At 39.8% G+C, this 22,909-nt stretch overlaps 1 protein-coding gene across 5 annotated transcripts in view; it reads right to left on the reverse strand.

Annotated features, from left to right (window-relative positions):
• Positions 1 to 22,909, reverse strand: part of LIX1 (limb and CNS expressed 1) — a 192,501-nt gene that overhangs the window by 61,572 nt on the left and 108,020 nt on the right. For 3 of the 5 annotated variants that reach the window (XM_075593389.1, XM_075593391.1, XM_075593396.1), the window contains exons 5-6: positions 14,917 to 14,994; positions 1,377 to 3,996 (exon numbers count right to left, since the gene is read on the reverse strand). In XM_075593389.1, coding sequence (XP_075449504.1) covers positions 3,712 to 3,996; positions 14,917 to 14,994 — 363 coding nt within the window. In that variant the 3' untranslated portion in view covers positions 1,377 to 3,711. Of the gene's footprint in view, positions 1 to 1,376; positions 3,997 to 14,916; positions 14,995 to 22,909 lie in introns of those variants that run through there. The other 2 variants (XM_075593399.1, XM_075593394.1) reach the window with 1 other exon arrangement.

Below are 22,909 nucleotides of genomic sequence, written 5' to 3' on the forward strand. Positions count from 1 at the left end.
GGCCCAGTCAAAGTCCAGTCCTCAACACGATTGAAATGCTGTGGCTGGACCTTAAGAGAGCTGTGCATAAACAAATGCCCACAAACCTCAATGAACTGAAGCAACGTTGTAAAGAAGAGTGGGCCAAAATTCCTCCACAACGATGTGAGAGACTGATAAAGTCATACAGAAAAAAATTACTTCGAGTTATTGCTGCTAAAGGTGGTTCTACAAGCTATTGAATCATAAGGTGTATTTAGTTTTTCACACATGGCTTCTCCATTTTGGCTTTATTTTTGTTAAATAAATCATGACACAGTGTAATCTGTCATGTGTTGTTGTTCATCTGAGGTTGTATTGACCTAATTTTAAGACCTGCTAAGGAACGGATGATTGTTATTATGTCCTGATATGTAAAACCATGGAATTCAAAGAGGGTGTACTTTCTTTTTCACATGACTGTATCTACTCGTTAACTCCTTTGGCTTCAGGCATAGTCTTAGAACAGATTATACTTAAATATATCTACTCAGCCCAACCTCATGCCTGCAGTTTTATCCCACGTTACTGTACTAATTACATCTTGGTTACAGTATATCCTCCACCAGATAAGTCCCTGCTCATTTCCACCTTAATTCTCTCTCTTGACTTTACATTAAAATCCCATATCATCTACAGTACAAAGTTCTCCTCTCCATCAAGTTCCTACACTTCTATGCCTCTCCCTACAGTACATATCGGCTTTGATTTCTCAGTATACCTCTGCACATCTGCGGTCTCCTGGATCTGTCCGTCCCTTTAACCTCTATTTATCTGGCTCACAAAAACCTTTTTCTTCTACTGCTCCCTACTTGTGGCACTCCCTCATCCACAGAATACCGATGTTGCCAGACTTATTTTGCATAGCGCAGGGGGTAGCTAAAAAAATGGGACTGTGGCACCTCCCAGCAGCGGACATTAATGCGCGTGACATTTACCTTACCTGAAGCTCCTGAATTTAGATCTCTTTGCTACAGCTCTTGGGAAGGTAAATATGGTTACATCTGTATGCCAAGCTCTATCTGTTCTCACCTTTAAGTCAAACCAAAAAAACACTAATGTGTCCAGGCACTGTCATGCACTACACTTATACACTTATACCTTCTACTGTATCTGTAAGTCTCCCAACATACCCCTTAGATTGTAAGGTGCAGGAAGTATATTTCCTATCATGTGCTTGTACTGTATGTTTTTTTGCACTTATTGTGTGTAATTCACAGTATAATGATGTATAATAATGTGTATTTTGTACATTTTTGGAGCTATAGAAATAAAAAAACACACACTTCATGAAATGTGACAGTACACTTTAAAGCAGTTCTTGAAAACTAATTTACATTCCAAAAAAAACCCACAGACCTTTTTTAAGCGTCTTTTTATTAATGGCTGTATAAAATTAGGATAGCACATTTTGCTGGAAGGTTAGCAACTTCAGCTCTACAGTACATAACCATAATTATGATTATCAACTCCTTTACTATGTAAACCAATAGGGTTAATGATAAAACAACTCTAAGGCACTTTTTCAATATGGTGTGAACCCCCTTTCCCACGCTGGAGAAGGTTTCAGTTCCATTTATATGAATGTCCCTGATCTCTTTTCCAGTATTGGAATGCAGCTTCACAGCATATTGAAAGCTGCACAGCACTAGAAAGCAATATATTCATATAACACACAGTCCATTTCACAAGTCAGCCAGCATTACTTTTTGTACACAGTAGCTCGGTTTTATATCCATATAAAAGAAAAAAGTTATATAAAATCAAAGTCTCTTTACGCTTCATCCCTCTAACCTCTATTTAATCTATTTGGCCAGTACTATGAATATGTATGCCTTATGCCTTTGATACAGTATAACGTGTGCACAAACTCTGCCCCTACCTAGGCTCTCAGCGCTTGTGACATTCAGCTAAAGTAATGTTAACTATTTTTTACAAGATATAATAGATGCTAACAATATCATCATAATGTAACTAAACACATCATTTCATGTACATTGGGCTGTACATTATATACACTTACAATATTTCCTATCAACAACAAATCAATGTGTTGTTGACTTCTCTGTCAGTGCAAGGGTTAGGGCCCATACAAACATTGGATGTTACCCACAGTATTTTACTCCATGGCCTCATGCATTGGTTGAATTTTCTAATCAATTATTCTCATTTATATTTCCAAACTGAAACGTCAATATCTATTGTTCAGAATAGGGAGCTGGGATCTGACAGTACAAAGGTAGCTCCAATGTCTCACAGAATTGAGTTTTGCAGCAGGTGAGCTCATACCACTTTTTTTGTAGGGCTTTTTGACCACTGACCTTGTGTCTCCTTCAGCAGGTAGTGCCTTGGAGTCATTTCTGGCCATGGTCTTTACTTTTAACAATGTTTCCTTTAGTATCGGATGAGTTTTAGTCTAGCGAATTAGAGAAGAGGGTTACTATGTATAGACTATTTTTTTAACACTTTAAATAGCCAAGGAATGTTTTCAAAGTTTCTTCTAACTTCCACAGACCCCCAGCATACATTTGTAAACATTTCTATTGTATAACATTACAATATAACAATCCAACATTTTGAAATCATTTAATTTCATTGAATTATTTCGTCTACAAAAATTCACCATTAACCTTTTTGTAATATATGGTGGCTGAAGCCCAGAGACCTCTGGGAACTCCAAGCTTTCATGGGAAATACGTTGAAAACCACTGCTACAGTATACTCTCTGCACAAGGGGAAATTAACCAGCTAAAATACTAGCTTCTGTAAACCTGAAGCTGAACCATGTATTATGCTTTTGCAGATTAACCAAGTTCTGAAACTCCCAGCAGCATCAAGTTGATTCATGAAAAGCCTAGATTACATATTTTATTTATATGCAAATCATGATTAATAAATTCATAATAGGCCTCATTTACTAAACTGTCTTCTGCTATAGGACACCTCTGGCACGGGAAGGCTCCTTACAACCTATTAGAGTCAATGAGCATTAAGGGGTGTTCCAGTGCCGGAATGGGACTTACCTGTATGGCAGAAGAGGGCTTTCTAAATATGGGCCACTATACTATCAATTTCCTATCTGCCATAAGGTCTTTTACAGACACGATTAACAGTACATTGTGGGGAAGTTCTTTCTTCTTCCCTATATTGTAAGTATTATAAAATATGATGCTTACTTTTTCAGATGTATTATTTAAAAACACTGCTGATTATAGTTCTTGGACTGTTTTTGGTACTGAGAATAGGCTGGTACATTCTAATTCGCAACCTGGAAATGCTGAACTCATCAGCTAAATCACTGGGGATCATTCTTGAACTGTACTATGTGCCATGCACAGCACTGCACACATGGTTGTGGCTATATTATATTTATTGTTACTTTTTCATGAGGAGGTAGATAGAATTGTGGCTCCTGCGAGTTAAATAAGAAACAGGAGAAGCTAAGGCATCTGACTGATTTAACCGAATAGAACAAAAAATACCCAATAAATGTGAAACTGTACATTTTTTGAATCCAAGTTTATTCATCCGAGCTATAAAGGAATAATGTTAGCTCTTTGAAAAGAATGGATCAAAGAAAAATGCCTAAAAGGGATACCTCAGTGTTTAACCTGGGTGGTCTTATGAATAAGCATTTGCAGGGCATGTTTCTATTTACTGTTCACCTAATCTTACATGAAAGAAACAGATCTTCTAGTGATAACCATTTAAAGTAAGGCTCATTTGATCTGCATTTTTAGTTGAAGTAATGCAGTCACTGTAGATGTGGCTAAGTGCTAAACTCAATATTTCTTTCTTTTCTTTGTAAAATCTGAGCTCTCGCCCGGCTTTTCTGAATTCCTCCAGTTCTCTCAGGGCCAGTTGAAGCTCTTGAGATATAATTCCTGCTGCGTCTTGTTCTTTCATAATCCAGTCCAGTGCCATGTGACTTCTCATGCGCTCATCTAAGGAGTACTGGGAGTAGTAGGAGATGACTTCCTGTTTGACACAAACAATAATGTAGGGTACTCAAATTAGGTTATTTATCGCCAACTGTATTCTGCATAATATTATTCCATCTTTACTCTTTTATTGTTGTAGAGATGGCGCTGATCATGTCATCAGTAGAGATGTGTGAAGCTATTCATCATGCAGTCGCGACATTTTTAGCGTTTTCCTTTCCAATTTAGCTTCTTTGCAAAACGTTTCTCCAAGCTTCAAACCAGACAGCTAACACTGTAGCCAAATTAGTTTTAAATATTGCAGCTTCACAAGCTGTCAGCGGACTATTGGCAGACAGTGAGTGAAACATGGTGTGTGTTCCCTATTTTCTATGTTAGCATTAAAAGAATTAAGCGATTTTAGAGAATTTACATGCAAACTGACATGGTTCTGGTCACAGGTTTTTCTTTCGTGGCTGAAAAAGGGAAAATTTTTGCCTAGTTTGCAACATTGACTGACACTTTGGCACATCTCTAATGATTATCCACTCACCCATTGTTTTGCACCTTACTCAAGGCAAACCTGAAGTAGCTAACCCAAAGAAGATAATACTCGTTTTACCTTCTAAGATCTCGGGGCTCCTGTGGAGTTCAACGGTGATAATAACACCCCGACTTGATAAAGTGCTTGGTGCACGAAACATGTAGGAGGGTGTTGGACCTCCATTTTTTCTCTTTTATGGATGAATAAAGAATATTTTTAATCAGTTATTGACCCACTCTCTTGGCTGTGCGCTACACCTTTTTGGATGCTGATTCTGACTCTCAAACAAATGGCAGCACGCTCCACATACCAGCACAGGACGGGGATGCTCCAGAGATGTGAGTAAGAAACTTTATTCTATTCAAGATGATATGCTTTGTGGTCTAATAGTGTTCCAGGGCCCATCCCAATGAGGTTCTGAGCAGTGGGTTTTATCCCTTTGTCCAGTTCCTTCAGGGAATATAGGTCCTTATCAAGGATACCATACCACAGAATTCTTGCTTCAAAATCTTATCTACCCCCAATGGTGCTGTGGATCAATTATTGATGAGCATAATCCTATATATATAACGGACCCAGCATTGGAGCGCATGTTCCACACTAAGAATTCTCTCCCTGGTTGCTTGGAAATTCCTTTTTTTAATCTCCCAAACAATACTTTATTGTTGGGAGAGCAAAATGGCTTCCAGGTGCCACTAAATCATTTCACTTTACTTGCATGAATTGTTGAAAGATTCTAGCAGAAATGAACTGACTGTTTAAAATGTATATAGTGGCAAAGGTACCAACAATGTAAAAAAAAAAAAAAACATGCTGAAAATATTTGCTAAAACATCTTGATTCGTAATTCAGCCGTTTTTATGTTGGAAAAATAAACAAAATGAATTGTGGATATATTTTTAGCTACAGATCTAACTACAGAAAATTGTGTCCGGCCTTTCTCTAACACATGGGTTATATAGGCCGTTCCTCCGCATCACACATGGTACTTATTTCAGATTTTAAAATAGATGAAAAACAATAGCGATTCAGTGATAGAAACACAGGATATGTTGCAAAGGATTTATTTTATAAATCCAAGATGAGAAATAAATGGCATGCTGAGGGTTTTGCAATTAATTATGTATGTTTGGCTTCTTCCAGGCTTAAAATTGACTGCAAGTGATGTATATGAAGCCAACAGTACAGCAAACATAAAACATGGTATAAAATACTGCGATTTAGAGTGCAGATGTTAAAACAACAGTCCAACATAGGAAGGGGAGAACAGTCCTTTCCATTCTTCCATGTTATGCCTCAGTACTATAACTGAATATCTATGGGACTTTTAGTGTACAGCAGATGGATGGTGCATTTTATACTCAATTTCAAACATAATAAACTGGCACAAGAGAATATGACAAATATACAGAGAAATGTGAAAATGTACAGATTTAATCCGCGGTGGTATGCCATGAGGCACCTTCTGGTGCCATAAGACACCTTATGGACCATTCACGCTTCTCTCACCAGAAGGTGGATGATGGCTGAGCACTGCTTAGTAAATATGTCCTGTGGTGTTTATAGTTGTTTTGTTATATTCACCTTACATTTGATTCTCAGCTAAAGATGCCATTTCTTTCTCAAGCTTAGGATATTTCTATGCCCTCGGCATCATTGCACCTCATGTGCCATCTCCTTCAGAGATTATGGGCTTTCTTTTATGCCATTTCCTTTTACAATCACCTGTACTTTATTTGTAGCAAGTTTATATATCTCTGTATTGTTTTTATACACCATCTAACTGGAAAATCCACTCTATGCATCAAAACATTTACACATGGGCGTCAAGAAAAGTTCCAGTGATTACAATGGTAGATATCTACTGTAAGTGATCTAGGCCAAACCACCAATCAAAGGTCAATAACGGAGAACAAGTAACTGCCTTTCACGTAAAATTAGCAATATTTCATAGATGCACAGGTTAATTATGCTGTCTCTAGTGCCTGGTGTCTTATTCATTTTGACAACAGTTAAATATCTTTCTTAGGAAGCTACTTGTCAAAATCTTAAACTCATGTCATTTGTAAATCCTAAAGGTTTTTTCTGCAAAATATGTAAAGATGAGTGTTGGGAGGTGCTTGTTATTCGTCACTATACTTGTCTCAGCACAAACTTTCACATGCCAACTAATTCAATGTATCATCATTATACTACAAAGCAGATGCCTAACAAATATAATCACTATCATATGGTGTTTAATCACTTTCCAACTCTCCCTAACTTTCTTCTCAAGTCCAAATAAAACCAATTAAAAAATAACATAATCCGTTGCTGATAATCTAACCACTCTAAATATGTCTCAACAACAACTATACTGTCTGTCTGTGCTATAGCAATGCTACGTGTATACAGTATCTACCATCTGTATGCCTCTCCTACCCACAAATTTACCCTCAAATCATGTACGCAATAACAAACAAATATACAATCCAACCTTGAAAATGGGTTTGAAAAAAGCACAAAATACCAAAACAATGTGCTATTAATTATAAGGCAGAAAAACACTGCCCACGAAACTAAAGTACTGCACATTTGTATTCATTATTTGTACCCGACCAATTTAATGAATGCCCATATTTACTAAGTGGCACTAAACCATAAAAAACACCATATAGCACCATAAGACAACTTAATGTTAAAGCAGCACAACATGTGAAATATTATATATATATATATGTAGCCCTGTCTCCCCCCTCTCTGCTACATATTGCTGCTACTACTGATGTTGTGTTGCGTGCGTACCTGTGAGTGTCCAGGAGAGCTGAGATGTCTGCGATAGGGTGGGGAGCAGGACCGACTTACGGTGATCTTTATGTTCTTTCCATGGTGATACAGCACCTCCAGACACGGCAGGCTACAACAAGGCTGCAGGCAGTCCCTACCGTGACAGTTCTTTCTCTCCAAAACCTCTGGCTAATAGACCGCAACTCAGCCAGGGGTATATAAATGAGGTCTTTATTTGTAACAACCACTGCAGATGGTAAACAGCGTTGCATATAGTAGAGAAGGGGTCTCAGATCCCTGGATGGTGCTGGACAGCAGTTAATGGCGATTATGGAGACATAGTATATGGCTCGGCACCCCAAACCCACCTTAGAAAACTTGACACCCTCTACAATTCAATATGCCATTTTGTTCTCCAATGCAACTACAACACACATCACTGCAAAATGCTCAAAGAACTAGACTGGTCATCACTTGAGTCTAGGCGCAAAGTTCATCTCTCCTGTTTTGCCTTCAAATACTTTCTGGGCAAGCTACCCGCCTATTTGAACAAGCTCCTGACCCCTACCACATGCAGCACTTATCATCTGAGATCTGACTCCATGGTCCCAAGGCTCAACAAAGTATCCGGCCGCACCTCCTTCTCTTACCGTGCACCACAAAACTGGAACAACCTACCGGAGACTCTCCCATCCACCACCAGTTTAAGTTCTTTCAAAACCAAAGGTATCTCACATTTTAATCTGGTCTATAATTGTTACATACGCCTATAATATATATTATCTCAAACTGCAGGCTAGTCTTGTATATAATGTATATCCTGTTCACTTATGTAACTGTATTTGTAACAATGTATTATTTGTCATTTTAACTCCTATGCCCAGGACAAGAGGTAACTCTCAATGTATTACTTCCTGGTAAAATATTTTTATAAATAAATAATAAAATGCACAGATCTTGCTCTCCCAGACCCAGGAGGGGTGGATGAGGACTCACACCTCCTCTGCCTAGAAGGGATAGAGGGGAACTGACACACACTACAATTTGAAAAGTCTCCTCCCTGCTGCAAAAGGGGAGGGCACAGGGTCTGCACCAGGATTGGCTGCAGCACAGACCCCATGACAACACCTCTATGGCCCCTCAGGGAGGCTGCGTGAGGGGGAATATATATAGTGCAGAAGAAATTAGTTCTTCAGTATTAGGTGATACCTTTTTTTTATTTGGGCTAACAATTTATGTCATAGGACAAGCTTTCGAGAGTTCTCCTCTCTTCCTCAGGTCGGCAATACTGATTAACAAAGGAATCTATGGCTAAAACAGTGTTTCGGAGAGCAGGGGAAAAAAACAAAAACAACAGAGATGTAATGTAGATAAGGTAGGGTGAGAAAGTGTTTGATAAAACTGTGACAAGGAACAGCATGGAGGGGAAAGGGGATGCTGTGTATTGGGGTGTGGGGGGGGGGGGGGGGGGGAAGTGGATAAGAAGAGAGGCAAGACAATTACAAACAATTGTGATAGTTTGTGAGAAACCCCATATCCGCATTAAGTCCTTTTGTTTTGGTGTCAAAGAGTCTTATCATTCTCAGTTCAAATGTTTTCCGTTCTTGGGTGCTTTTAAACTTTCCATTGCAGATTTGATTTTAAATCATTTATGGAATGATCTGGTTGATCTTGGCCTCAATGAGAAATGTTATGTTTGGCTAAAACAAAAACTGTGTTTGAATAGAGGAACCTCAACCCAAACTGTCAAGCATGGTTTTGGGAGTGGGAGTGTGATTGTTTGGGGTGCTTTGCTGACTCAGGACCTGGATGGCTTGCCATCATTGACACAACCATGCATTTGCATTGTATTAGAAGATTCTAGAGGAGAATGTCAGGCCATCCGTGTGTGTGTGTGTGTTTGTGTGTATATATATATATATATATATATATATATATATATATATATATATATAAATATATACATACAGGTAAACCCCGTTATAACGCACCTCGTTATACCGTGATTCGGTTATAACGCGGTTTTCCCGTGGCTCCCGTTTAAAAAAAAATAATAATTTTGTTTTAAATTAAAAAAAAAAATTTTTTGCACACACTGCACACACTACACACACTGCACACACTCTCACTGCACACACATTGCTCACACTGACACACACTGCACACACACTGCTCATTGCTCACACTGCACACTGCACACACACTGCTCATTGCTCACACTGCACACACACTGCTCATTGCTCACACTGCACACACTGCACACACTCACTGCACACACTCACTGCACACAGCTCTCACAATACACTCACATGTCAGCAGCCCACCCCCCCCTCACATGTCAGCAGCCCACCCCCCCCCTCACATGTCAGCAGCCCACCCCCCCTCCCATGTCAGCAGCCCACCCCCCCTCACATATCATCAGCCCCCCCCCCCACACGTCAGCAGCCCACCCCCCCCCACACGTCAGCAGCCCACCCCCCCACACGTCAGCAGCCCACCAGCCCGTTTTTCACATGTCAGCAGCCCGTTTTTTTCACACACACACACACACACACACACACACACACACACACACACACACACACACACACACACACACACACACACACACACACACACACGGAGGGAGAGGGAGGGGGCTGGGAGGGAGGGGGCTGGGAGGGAGGGGGGCAGGTCTCTGTATGGGGGGAGGGGGACAGGTCTCTGTATGGGGGGAGGGGGGTAGGAGAGGGCAAATGCCAGGCTTCTGATTTAATATGATAATTGGTAACAAAGGGCCTTATGCAGAGAGCAGCGAATTTTAGAATTGGAGAGGGGGAAAATTTTTTGCTTTTTTGGAGAGTTTTTTTCTCCATATGCAGAAAGCGCAGAAAACTGCATTTACAATCCTTTCTGCATATGGAGAGTTTCAACCAGCGCTATGAGCGCTGTTGAAACTAGTGGGGAAAAAATCGCGGTTTTTTTTTTTTCCCCTCCACCGGCCGCGGAGCGCCAGCTGCTTGGTGGAGAGGAAAAATGTTGAAAATCGCGCCATTTTTTTGGCGCGAACAGCCACTAGATGGCGATCGCGGCTCTCTGCATACGGCAGGAAAAAAAACTGGAGAGATTAGAAACTCTCCAGCCGCGCGGCGAATTTCAAGGGGAAAAAAAAATGGCGCTTTTTTCAAATCTCGCCATTTTCGGCTGTTTTTAGCGCGATTTTCGCCGGAAAATGGCGAGATTGCTATTAGCGCTGTTCTCTGCATGAGGCCCAAAGTCTCCAATCCGTTGTCTGCCCTGATACTGTGTCCTGCCCTGGCTGGGAGTGAGGGGGACACACAGATTCTCTGTATGGGGGTCACCCCTGTGCCCTGGCTGGGAGTGAGGGGGCAGGTCTCTATGGGGGATCCCCCCTCCCTGTGAGGGGCAGATGAGGCTGGACAGAGGCAGCCCCGTCCACTCCCAGAATGCTTTGCTTCTAGCAGCATCTGGTTCTTTGGCTCTGGTCCCAGCTTTCCTCCTGGGGGCTCCGTCTCCATTTTGCAGCCTCTCTGCAGCTCGGACTTGTGACCGTGAGTACACCGTGCGGCTGACATGTAACCCACCCTCCTGCACCCAGAGAGGGGCACTGCCCTGCGGGGGCATACCTCGGGGGGGGGGGGAGGGAGAGGGGGGGGGGGGAGGGAGAGGGAGGGGGCTGGGAGGGAGAGGGAGGAGGGATGAATCGCCGTCATTTTTTTAAAACTTTTTTTTTATTTATTTAATTAACTTCCTTCCCTCCTCACTCCCTCCCTCCCGATCAGGCGCGCGGCGGCCATTTTTTTTAAAAATTAGCGCGACCCCGTTACTAACGCGGTGGACTCGGGGTGGACCCCGAGGACCGCGTTATAACGGGGTTTACCTGTATATATATATATATATATATAATATTATAAAAATATTACTTGTGATCACATTCACGTCTGAGTCGGGTCTGCAACCCTGCTTTTTGCCATTATCATCTAGCATACAGTGCTTCCAATGCAGCAAGGGATTCTGGGAAATATATATATTCAAATAAATCAGTTCAGTAGTTTCAGATAATAATGACTTTTTTATTTAATTTTATTTATTCAACTCATAATGCCATTTTTAATGACTTTTAAAGCAGCCGTTGATTTCTATAGCAGGTTTTAGCCCACTTCCCAAACAGTGCAAGATCTTTGAAATACAACTTGCTGGGATAATTTGTTGCAAATGTCCCCAGCACTTTGTGCTGTCAACTGTAACAATAGATAATGTTACCGTAGTAATATAGGGATACATTGTAGCTGCTGAGTTACACTGACTGAAGCAGCCATTATGTTAGGCACACAATCAGGATATTTGCAGATTTATAACAGGAGCACCAAACGATTGCCAGCTTAGGTAAGAATGTAGAATTATACATTGCCACATGATTTACATATACAGAAAAGAAAGAAAAATAATAATAATTGGAAAGTACATAGTATTGCTGCTTTAAGTGAGCCATTAGATGCTTTGTGGCTTAGTGACACTTAATAAATATGGGCAGTAAAAATAAAAAAAAATCCAAGGCAACAGGGAGAGGGAAGGTCTTGTAGTTCAGGGAAGCATAGCTGTAGGGGTTGGAAGTGAATTGTGCAGAATGGATTGCTACTGTCAGTGGTGCTAAGCCACAACACAGCTTACAGTGACAGATCGAATATACGGTAGGTAAAAAAAACAATTGTTGATGAAGGGGAGGGAGAGAGAAATTGCTGCTTAAATAAAAATTGGAAGGCTTAACTAATTCAAATAGTCAGAATTGCTGGATTATTTTTCCTTGCAAGGGATATGGATACAATAAGTACTCTTTTTCTATAATAATAGCATGTTCTTGTATAGCGCTGCTAGTTTTACGCAGCGCTTTACAGGGACATTTTTGCAGGCACAAGTCCCTGCCCCGTGGAGCTTACAATCTATGTTTTTTGGTGCCTGAGGCATAGGCAGATAAAGTGATTTACCCAAGGTCACAAGGAGTCAACACCGGGAATTGAACCAGGTTCCCCTGCTGTGCTACTCACTGAGCCACTCCCTCTCACTCACAATTTCTGTCAGAGAGAATTTCTGACAATTTACTTTTTTTAAGACCTTTAAACATTATGGCCTAAACTGTATCTACTATTTTGTTCACTATAGTACCAGCCATTATTGATAATTAACTTCTGAGCAAAGAAATTTTAAAAAGTGTTACCAATGTGTAAATAATTTTGCATACACACAATATTGAATAAAGGCCTCAGTGTATGAAACTACTGTGACGGTCGGGGTAGCAAGCCTCCGATAATAAAGGTGAAGCCCGTTTGGCTACCCCAATACCGTGTGTAATGGCCACCTCTGTGAGGCTAATTTTGGCCAATGTATGATGTGCTTTGTGTAACCCCTTCCAGAAAATAGCTAAATCACTGTCTAATCTCTGGAAGGGGAAAATTGTATAACCAGGGAATGTAATGAATGTATACTGTTTATTAACACACTTTACTCCCTGTAAAGGAAAATGTATTCCCAATGTTTAAGTGTAGCCTGTACCCCTTGCAGGTAGGAAAACCAGCCAGCATGTGTAAAAGTTATGTGGAATTATTTCCTTGCAGGCAGACACAGTAATTAAATTACCTGTGCGGTTTGCAAGGAAATACTGGTTCATGGCAAATGGTGGGCAGGAAAGGGGCTGGTGGTCAGGGCACGGGCTCTCAGCGGGGAGAGCCTTTGTTCCCAGCAGACCTGAAGGCGCCTTCCCAGCGGGTGATTTGGGGCTGGCCGAACCGAACCATTGCTTGGTCTGAGTCCTGCAGCGCGATCCCCATAGGCAGCTTTCCAATCTGCTGCTTCCCAGCCACTCCTTCAGCCAACGGCGGTCCTGAGTGCTCAAGCCAGTTCCCCTCCTCCCATTGGTGCAACCGGCACCTGTGATTGGCTGCACGGCCACGATCCGCGCTGTGATTTGCTGCCAGTCCTCTCCATGTTAAAGAAACGCAGCAAGCGCTATGTACAGAGACCGGCCGGTGCAGGGAGGCTGACAATGTGAGAGAGCCAATCTCTGGGAGCGATCGCACTGGCGGGCTTTTCAAAGGTGCTTCTGTGTGAAAAAGCTACACACTGGTATAGAAGCGCTGGAGAAGCCCGGCCAGCGGAGCAAGATAGAATCTGACGGAGACACAGCTGAGCAGGAGATTCGAAAGTGCTTTGTGCTGGATAGCACTGAGAAGCCTGGTACAAGAAGCGGACAGGGTAAGCCAACCTGAAGTGGGCACCCTGCACCTAGTTTAGGCTAGAGACTTCCCCCCAGACCCCGAGTTGGTGAGTGTATATTTTGTATTGTGTATTTTGTGTGTTTGCTGGTTCGCCAGAATAAATTCCGTTTTATTCAATTATTGTGTCCTGTCTGGTGATAGTGATCCCTGGTGGTAAAAGGTGTTAAATGTACTGGTCTCCCATGACAACTACCATTTGGGCACAATGTGAGTGACCAACACTGGGAGATAACAGCTGGACTATTGGCACAACACATTACTTGGATGAGAAGAAGCAAGATACAATGAGACAGAAGCAACATTTACGGTACAATTTTGTTATAAAATGACAGGCCCAGCATTAGTTTTAGAAACACCCGAACTTATGTTACAAAATGAACAGATAATACTTTTAATTTCATCCTAAGTGCAATGGAAACATTATGGGCCACTTCGACTAAGTGATGCAATCCCATAAGACACCTTTCCAGCTTCAGAATACACTTTACAGCTTTATGACTTGAATGGGCGGTAAAGTGTCTTGTGGTTCTAGATGGAGTCTCATGGAATAGCACTGTTTAAGAAATATGGGCCTAAAGTTTACTTACTTATGAAAACTGCCAGAAATATATAATGATACCATTCTGAAGTTTTAACCTGACTGGGTAAATGGCTTTGGGATAAAATGCCCTACAATCGAATCGTTATCTGCACGGTTCCTTCGCAGTGTGATAGCTGATGGTTTTTCTAATGATCTGCTTTTCTTTGAACTAGGCCAAAAGTTTGATTTTATGTTGTTTGGGCCAACAACAGTATTTTAAGGAAGACTTGTGTTTTTGAAGTTGGCATTTGCTTTGAGAATTTATTCCAACAACTATTCTCTTAAGAGCAATCTCAATTATAGTTTTGTTTATGTGCTGGAAAAGAGCTGTTGCCATAAAACTGTATTGAACTATTGGATATAAATTTAAAGGTTCTTACAAATATAAAAATAATGGTTTGGAACTTTAAAAAAAAGTATGTGGTAAAAGGTTCTGTATGCATTTGCCAACCCATAGACACACATCTAGTACTTTTAGATTTGGTTCAGAACTCATCAACATGACAACTTGTATATTTGCTGATAAAAAACATATTTAGAGCTGTCTTTCTCATAATCATTGGCACATCACATGACTCTCTGTGGTGCTGTATTTAAAGATAAAGACTCCCATTAGAATTGGGATTTTTCAGTTTACTTTTTATTGGCAACGCAATTTAGAAAACTGGTTAGCCATCTGAAACAACTGTTCAATCTATGAATCACAGATGTTTCTCAAGCTTAGCATTCAGACTCCAGATTGATAAATGGACGCATGTTTGGTGAGTGTTTATGAGTTAAGGGTGAGCACTGGATAATGTCTTAGTGGTGTCTTACCTGACGGGAGCACTTTGTTTCTCTGAGAGCTTTAAGACTTCCGTTCCAGTGCAGGAGCTGGAAGACTATCATCAGTTCCTGCAGTGTAAAAGCATAAACAATATGCATTATCGATTAAATAGACGATTCTATCTTTGAGCAACAGAACATTTTACTTAATAAGCAACTAAACAGCATGGTGCATAAATTATGAACTCCATTAAGGAAGAATGCAAAAAATATAAGCCCCTATATTTGTTAAAATTGCTATCTATTCTATCTAATCTATTCTATCTAATCTAGTCTATCTATCTATCAAATAAAAAGATCACTTGTGAGCACATTCACATGTCTTAGACAGGTCTGCAACCCTGCCTTTCAGCATTATTACCTAGCATACAGTGCTTCCACTACAGCAAGGGATTCTGGGAAATGACATGCAAATGAGCACAACATGTCACCTTTTGCCTGAAATCCATTTTTACATTTTTTATAAACTAATTATTGCTGTTAACACAGCTTTAAAGCACAGCATGGGAATCAGATGCAAAGCCAGAGAAACCACTCAAAGATATGTTTCGACCTTAATGGGTCTCATCAGCTTATAGGGGTCCTGTATGGTTTGCAATTCTTTTTCAGCTGGTCCTAGCTGATTTGGAGGGTGGCTCCTCCTTCCCTAGTTTGAAGCTCACCCCCTCCCACTTTTAAATGGTTAAGCTCACTCCTTTGCACCTTTCACACCCATGGGAACTTGCATCCAGTTTGATTGCGACAAATCTAATACAGAGTGCTTTTCCTGGTATTATACAGGTTAATAAGAGCTTCAATCAGACTTAGAACTATGCAACTAATTTTGACAGATTTATTATAAATCATTCTTCCTGGTAATGTACAGGTTAATAAGAATCTATTTTAGTGTTAGGACCCTTGAGACGTGGTCTGTCTTGGAGGGGCTCAAGGGCTTACAACACTTTTGCCAAAGAGTTAAACTAAAACACCATTTTATTCAAAAGATATCTATATATATTTATATATCTATCTATCTATCTATCTATCTATATATATATATATATATATATATATATATATATATATATATATATAGATAGATAGATATAGATAGATATATATATATATCTATATATATATATATATATAGGCACTGTACCGTGTATTAGTGTCTTTGGATGTAGCACTGAGCTCTGTCTGTGTTTCATGTTCTGTTTCTGGTTTTAAATATATATTGCCATGCTCAGTAGCACTCCTCTTTGACACTTATACGCATATATATATATATATATATATATATATATATATATATATATATATATATATATATATATTAACGGACCTTTGTCGGTCTGGTTCTAAGTGCTGAGAGATTTCAAGTTAAAGAAAGTCCAGTATGGACAATTTCTATGGTTACATGAAAATAGCAAAACATACAGGACCCCTATAAGCTCATATTGAACCCCCAAAATAACCACTATATATATATGTAGTGGATAGTATATATATATATATATATAGTGGTTATTTTGGGGGTTCAATATGAGCTTATAGGGGTCCTGTATGTTTTGCTATTTTCATGTAACCATAGAAATTGTCCATACTGGACTTTCTTTAACTTGAAATCTCTCAGCACTTAGAACCAGACCGACAAAGGTCCGTTAACGGAGTACTAATAATGCACCATTATAAAAATCAATGACAGCTGTTATTTTCAGTGAGGTAACACATATCTACAAAGCTAATTACTGTATATGCAAAAACAACGACCACTGTTTATCTCATTAGCATATGCTTCACATCATGTTAAGGTAATACTGGCTTGCGTTAACTTCAAATACCATAACGTTAAGCATGTCTTATCTAGAGGTGGTGTTACTCTTATCCAGACCCTAAATAGGAAATATTCCTAAACTCATTAATCTTAGCACATACTGTCAATTTAATTTGTCAACGATTTTGTCTTTTCTGTTCTAAAATGTAATTGTTACGTATACAGTACAGCTCAACCCCCTTATAACGCTGTGCTTGGGGTCTAAAGAATCACATAGCGTTATAAGTGGATCGCGTTAGAAATAATGTACAATTGTATGCATTGTACAATAAAGTATTTAAGACACCAATAATCGTGTTGTAAAGTATTCATAAATCCAAAAATTGGGAGCCATGCTTGCATCGCGTTATAAGCGGATTCACGTTGTAACGGGGTTTAGCTGTATATGGAAATTCATTGAAACAAAATGCTGTCATTAATGTATCATGTATGTGGTCTAACAATGTTAATACAGAATCTGAACAACTGTCACGTATTTTACACTTACTGTATAAAAGGTGTAAAAGTTTTGCAGTAGTTTGCAAACCCCCATGATCTTTGCCCTTTTTTCCCATATAATATATAGCCTAGTTGGGATGTTACAGTGTCGTTACTGCTACTCTCATTCAGGATTCAGGCCCAGGTATGATGCAGAATGGCTGTACTTCAACTTTACCGTATGATGATTTATTAAGTAATTTGATAACATTAACAGGGTTCACATGGTCACTCAGTCCCAGGGCCTGGCAGTCCAGCGGCAAAGTGTTCATGGTGTTTAGGATGACTTGCTAGGGTCATGGTGCATGGTCCTGTGGAACAGGACAGCTGGAGCTCTGGTAGTCAAAGACCTTTAGCTCATCAGCTCCTCAGTAGTCCTTTGGCATCCAGCTATTGCCCCAGAGTCCGTCCTGTGGTCCAGCTGCCTCCTGGCACCTTAACCAGATAGACTTGCTCGCCTAGAGTGCCTTCTTAGTTGTTCCTAATTACCTCAGCACAGACAATGCTATTTATAGTCCCACCACGTTGAGATAAGTCAGATCCTATATGAAGACTGTAACCCCTTGTGTTTAGGAATCAACTCACTAGAGCCCTAGAGCCTGGCCACATATATATATATTTGTAAGGGGCGGGCGGTGTGAGGAATGCTACTTCAAATAGCAGCATTCTGGCTGCAAAACTGATGGAGAATTGCACCACATTTATAACAACAATTCCTTTTAAAATATAGGGATTTATTTCTGATTGGTCAATGTCACAATCATACATGTTGATAATAATATTTAAGAAATATAAAATGGTAAAAAACATTTGAATATGGTTTATTTTGTATACTCTTCGGATGGAAAGTATTTTCACTATGCATTCGTTCTGGCCAAAGAACACAAATAGATTACACCCTGGCTCTAAACCTCACCACAGACTTCCCTGAAAACAATCATCATCCTTGGCCTGGAGTGGATAGTGAATCTCTGCACGAGGAGATGGTGGTCTGCTTTTTTTCTCTCTTCTAATTGTGTTTTCTTTAAAATTGTCAGCGTTGGTGCCAGTTACGATGATTGTGTAACTTGAACATTACATTACAAGGTGCTGAAATGAAACCGCTTGTTCAAAAAGAAAAGCATGGAGCTTCTATACTTAAAGAGTTTACGGTACAGATGGTGGTATTAAAATAACATCTCCTTGCCCCCATTAAACAATGATCTAAAATGACATTTAACAAAGACTGCATTTTAGAATCAGGAACAGAAACTGCAATGCTGTCATTCTCTGATGTTTTCAGCATCCATGCTTAATTTGTGGTTGAAGGAACATAAAAATAAGTTATTAGATGTGTGGGTGGCCTGCAAATGTAGCAGGAAGTGATGAGGTTTAGAGCTGAGACAACAAACACATTGAAAAATGCATCTTTGATTGCACAATAGACACTAATGATAGAGTGGTTAAGTGTGTCGTTTGCAAAATATATAAAACTTGTCCTTAGTTGTATTTTGCGGTAGCCTTCTACAAGTCGCTACATGACATACTAAAGAAACGTTTCAATTAAAAAGTGAATTAAGCACTGGACAATGGAGTGGACATTTTAGGCCTATCTGAGTATCAACATGGATCATCTCAGTTACACTGCTTTGCACCACCTCTCATTTATGTCCTACTCATGACAACTCCCCTAGAAAAGGACACGCTACCTATTCCAGATGTGTTATTGGTAATTTAAAAAGGTGGAATTATCTTATTCTTCCCTCCCCATATAACTTGTATCATACTGCAATATCCATTTATTACATTAAAGACCTATTTTAAGTCACCAGACAATGTACCCCAGGTTCCTATCCTCGGTGGAGGTTGACTGTCATGTACTGCTGATCCTGCATTTGGCCCTTGGTATTTCTAGGTGAAGTTTGCTATTTTGCACTTCTAAGCAATTAATTTGAGTTGGCCCACTGTGTGGAAATTACTTCGAGAAAGAGTTCAAACATTGAAAAATACTGTATCTTAAAACATGTTTGGTCTTTGGTTTAAGCTTAAGTTGATGGAATTTTATAGGTATCCGGTCCAGACCTGACGAAGCACGTAGCAGTGCAAATTGCGTTGTTCGATGAGCATGGACCTTGATGGCTTCCGTAGTAACCGGCTTGCTATTGACTCTAACACTGTACTCTGGACACGGTGCACAGCAGAGCTCATCACGAGAAGGAGACCGGAACAGCCATACCGATTGTTTTAACCCACAATGTGAGTGGTTTATTACGTTTGTTTTTTAATTTAATAAACATTGTATTCTAACCTTTATTACTCTGGATACTTGTGGTGCACACGGGATACTCACAGGTACCTGACTGACACACACTCCGGGCAAAGATACCCACTTGGGGCCTTGACTCACACATGGCCGTATGAGTCAATATTCTATATTTAATATTATTACCACCACTTTGCTATATCAGCATCACTGTTGCACCAGTTATACTAGACGTGGAGCACTAAGATTTCTCAACCTCTGGGAAAATGGTCAAGTAGGATTGAGAAAGATACCGTTTAGAGCACTGACTTATAATTGGCCGTGTAAGTCTTTAGTATTCCATTATATTTATCTCACCCCACCTCCCATCCATTGTGCACTGGTTTGCTTGCACCACACTGTCTTATTTTGGCAAGATCATTACTGACACTGTGTATGTTATTTCTCTTCCATGTTTTGCGCTCCCCCACTCTGTTTTTACTATTAACCTAAGGATCGTGGAAGATTCCACATCGGGTTGAGCCGTGACCAACCTCTTGGGCCAGTATTGTACATTATGTACTTTTTATTTTTCGGCATTTCCACGTTTCTATTGTGTTAAATCAATCACACACATACAGTAGATACTCCAGTTTGGGAAGCACCCCAGTTTTCTCTTCTATTTCACAGAGCAGCACGTCTGCAGCACGCCAGGGAGACCAGTCGGGCTCCAGGACCAACACTGCCACCCTCTGCTTACCTGCTCATGACCTAGTGAATTGTTTTCAGTACGATTTCAATTTTAATCGTTGTGATGCTAAAAATAATTTTTGCGTTCAAGTCTTGTTTTTTTAATTTTTGACTTTTTCAAATGATCCTATTTTTATTTAAAGTTTTATATTAAAATATGTTTGTACCACTGCCTCCAAGCCCATTTGTCGTCGTACCAGTGAGTCCCCCAATATAATAGATTTTTCAATGGTATCCTCTTAGGAGTTAGATCACCTTTATAAGTATCCAATTTGCCAATGATCATATCCTTCTCATCCACCAAATTTGTGGCATATATTTAAATCAAATCCCTGACACTATGGTTGTGTTCTTGTTTATTCCCTTCTCTATGTAATCAAATGTCATCTTAACTCTATGCCCAGGACATACCTGAAAACGAGTGGTAACTCTCAATGTATTACTTCCTGGTAAAACATTTTATAAATAAATAAATCTATGGATAAGAATCACACAGCAAAGCAGATCAAGATTTCTCAGATTGCCTGCAGACGTTGGGTTTGATTCTATTCACACATTTGGTGACATTATTTTTTGCCTAAGCGCCATAAGTGTCATTTTTCCAGCAGCCAAGAGTGGGAATGCAATTAGAGGGAAGATATCAAAGATGTCATCTGAATGTTTTCATGAACAGCAACAACAAGGCATAAATATAAACACAATAGCTAAATGAAGTCATTTCAAATAATAGATTTAGGGCCATAATTACTGTACAAACCAGTGCTATGGCAGGAGACACCTTAAGGTGCCAAAAGATGCCTCCTGGGACGTATAGTTAAATAAGCAAGAAGGCATTCTATGGTTCCAGAAGGTGTACTCTGGAGTAGCCCTGCTTAGTAAATGTGATCCTCTCCAAGTGTTACTTCATGTAATGTTGTTTAGGACTCTGCCAATGACAGGACCTATTTGGCAACAGCAGAGGCATTGTTTGAAAGGAGTGTAATTTTAAAGTACATTATATATTTGATCCTGACATCTTCAGCAATAATCTGTCATTAGTGTTAAAGGTATCTAAGCGGCAAGACAATGCAGTTACATTGTATCTCCCTGTCTTCGACATAGAGTTGAAAGTCATGTTAAATTATAGTCTACTGATATCTATAATACCTGGCAATACGTATTCGATTCAATTATATTGCCAAATGGCAAGATGGAAATTGATTTAAAAAAAAATAGCTTAAAAAAACCCTGCTGGCCCTGGGGACAGTGTCTTGCTACTCTGCATATAGTATTGGTTCAATGATCATACTTAAGTCTAAAAGGAGAGTCTATTCTCTCTTATTTTCTTTCCATTTAATTAAAAAAGGCTTGTTCTTTTAGGTAACAATTACATCATTAATATTTGTAAATGGATGTATGTATATATTTATTGATATAGTACCATCTAGGTACATAGCGCAGTACAATACACGTGACATAATATTATAACACAAATGGAATAAGCGCTCTTCAGACAAAACAATAGGAAAAGGAGTCCCTGACCCGAAGAACTGTACGTATGTATACAGGACGTCCTCGCTTATCCGCCCCGCAAACCGCCATCGTATAGCGGACCGTCGGATCGCGGGTCCGTGTTAATCTGCGGCGGTGAGCGTCGGATAAGCAGTTCCGAAATCAGATAATGCGTCCGGCGGATTGCATTATGCGGCATCGGATAAGCTGTTCGACGTAAAAAGGACCCGTTGGATACCGAAAACCACCTTAATCTTTATTTGTATAGCGCTATCCAGGTACATAGCACGTTACAGCAGTAATCCGCATGACATAATAATATAACACATAATGGTAATAAAATGAAATGTTACTTCTACATCTGAAGCACTTATTCCCATGATCTGTTATTTGTATTATTTGTTATTTATATGATTGTCACGCGTATTACTGCTGTGACGCGCTATGTACATTAATGGTGCTATATAAATAAAGAGATACATACATACATAAACGCTTCAGACATAAAAGTGGTAAGTAGGGATATTTTACAGAGACAGAAGGAGGGTGTTCTAGTACTGTAAGTGCGCCTGTAAGGGACCATGGTAAATGCATATGAGATTTATAGTACTAGCCAAAGGAGCTAGCCAGATGCTCTCAATAGGTCTTAAAGGTGGACAGAGAAGGTGTTAAATAGGAAGTGGACCGTTTACTTAAAGCAGCAATTCCCTTTTCTCAAATTGGGCTTTATTTTTATTACAGAAACTGAACTTGGGGTTTCCCCAGAGTTGACCCACTGTATTTTGTGTCCCCCTCCCCCAGTTCCCGAGATATATAACTTTTTAATGTGCCAGTGTTTCTGGTCCCTTTTGGGAAATCAATATTGCCATTATCCTAGCCCCACTCCCATGGACCAATATAAAGCTTCCTATTTGACGACCAAGGCAGCCATACTTCATTTTATTTAAATTTTACTGGCACATAAAAAAAAACCTAAATATCTTCGGAACCAAGGAGCCTGTGGAGCTATGAAAAGCATGTTTCAGCTCTAATTTCAACCCCTGTTTCAATTATGAAAATGGGGAGTAAACTGCTCTAAGTGATTGTCCAAAGGCAGACAGCAACATACATGAAAGAGGACATTTTAAGTTGCAGCAGCAATAATAAAAAAATAAATCAGTGCAAAATGCACAGTGAAGAATAAGAAAAAAATATAAAATTCACATAATTATTGACGGTTATTTTTCCTAATA

This window comes from Ascaphus truei, chromosome 1 (genome assembly GCF_040206685.1).
Source record: "Ascaphus truei isolate aAscTru1 chromosome 1, aAscTru1.hap1, whole genome shotgun sequence".
Taxonomy (NCBI): domain Eukaryota; kingdom Metazoa; phylum Chordata; class Amphibia; order Anura; family Ascaphidae; genus Ascaphus; species Ascaphus truei.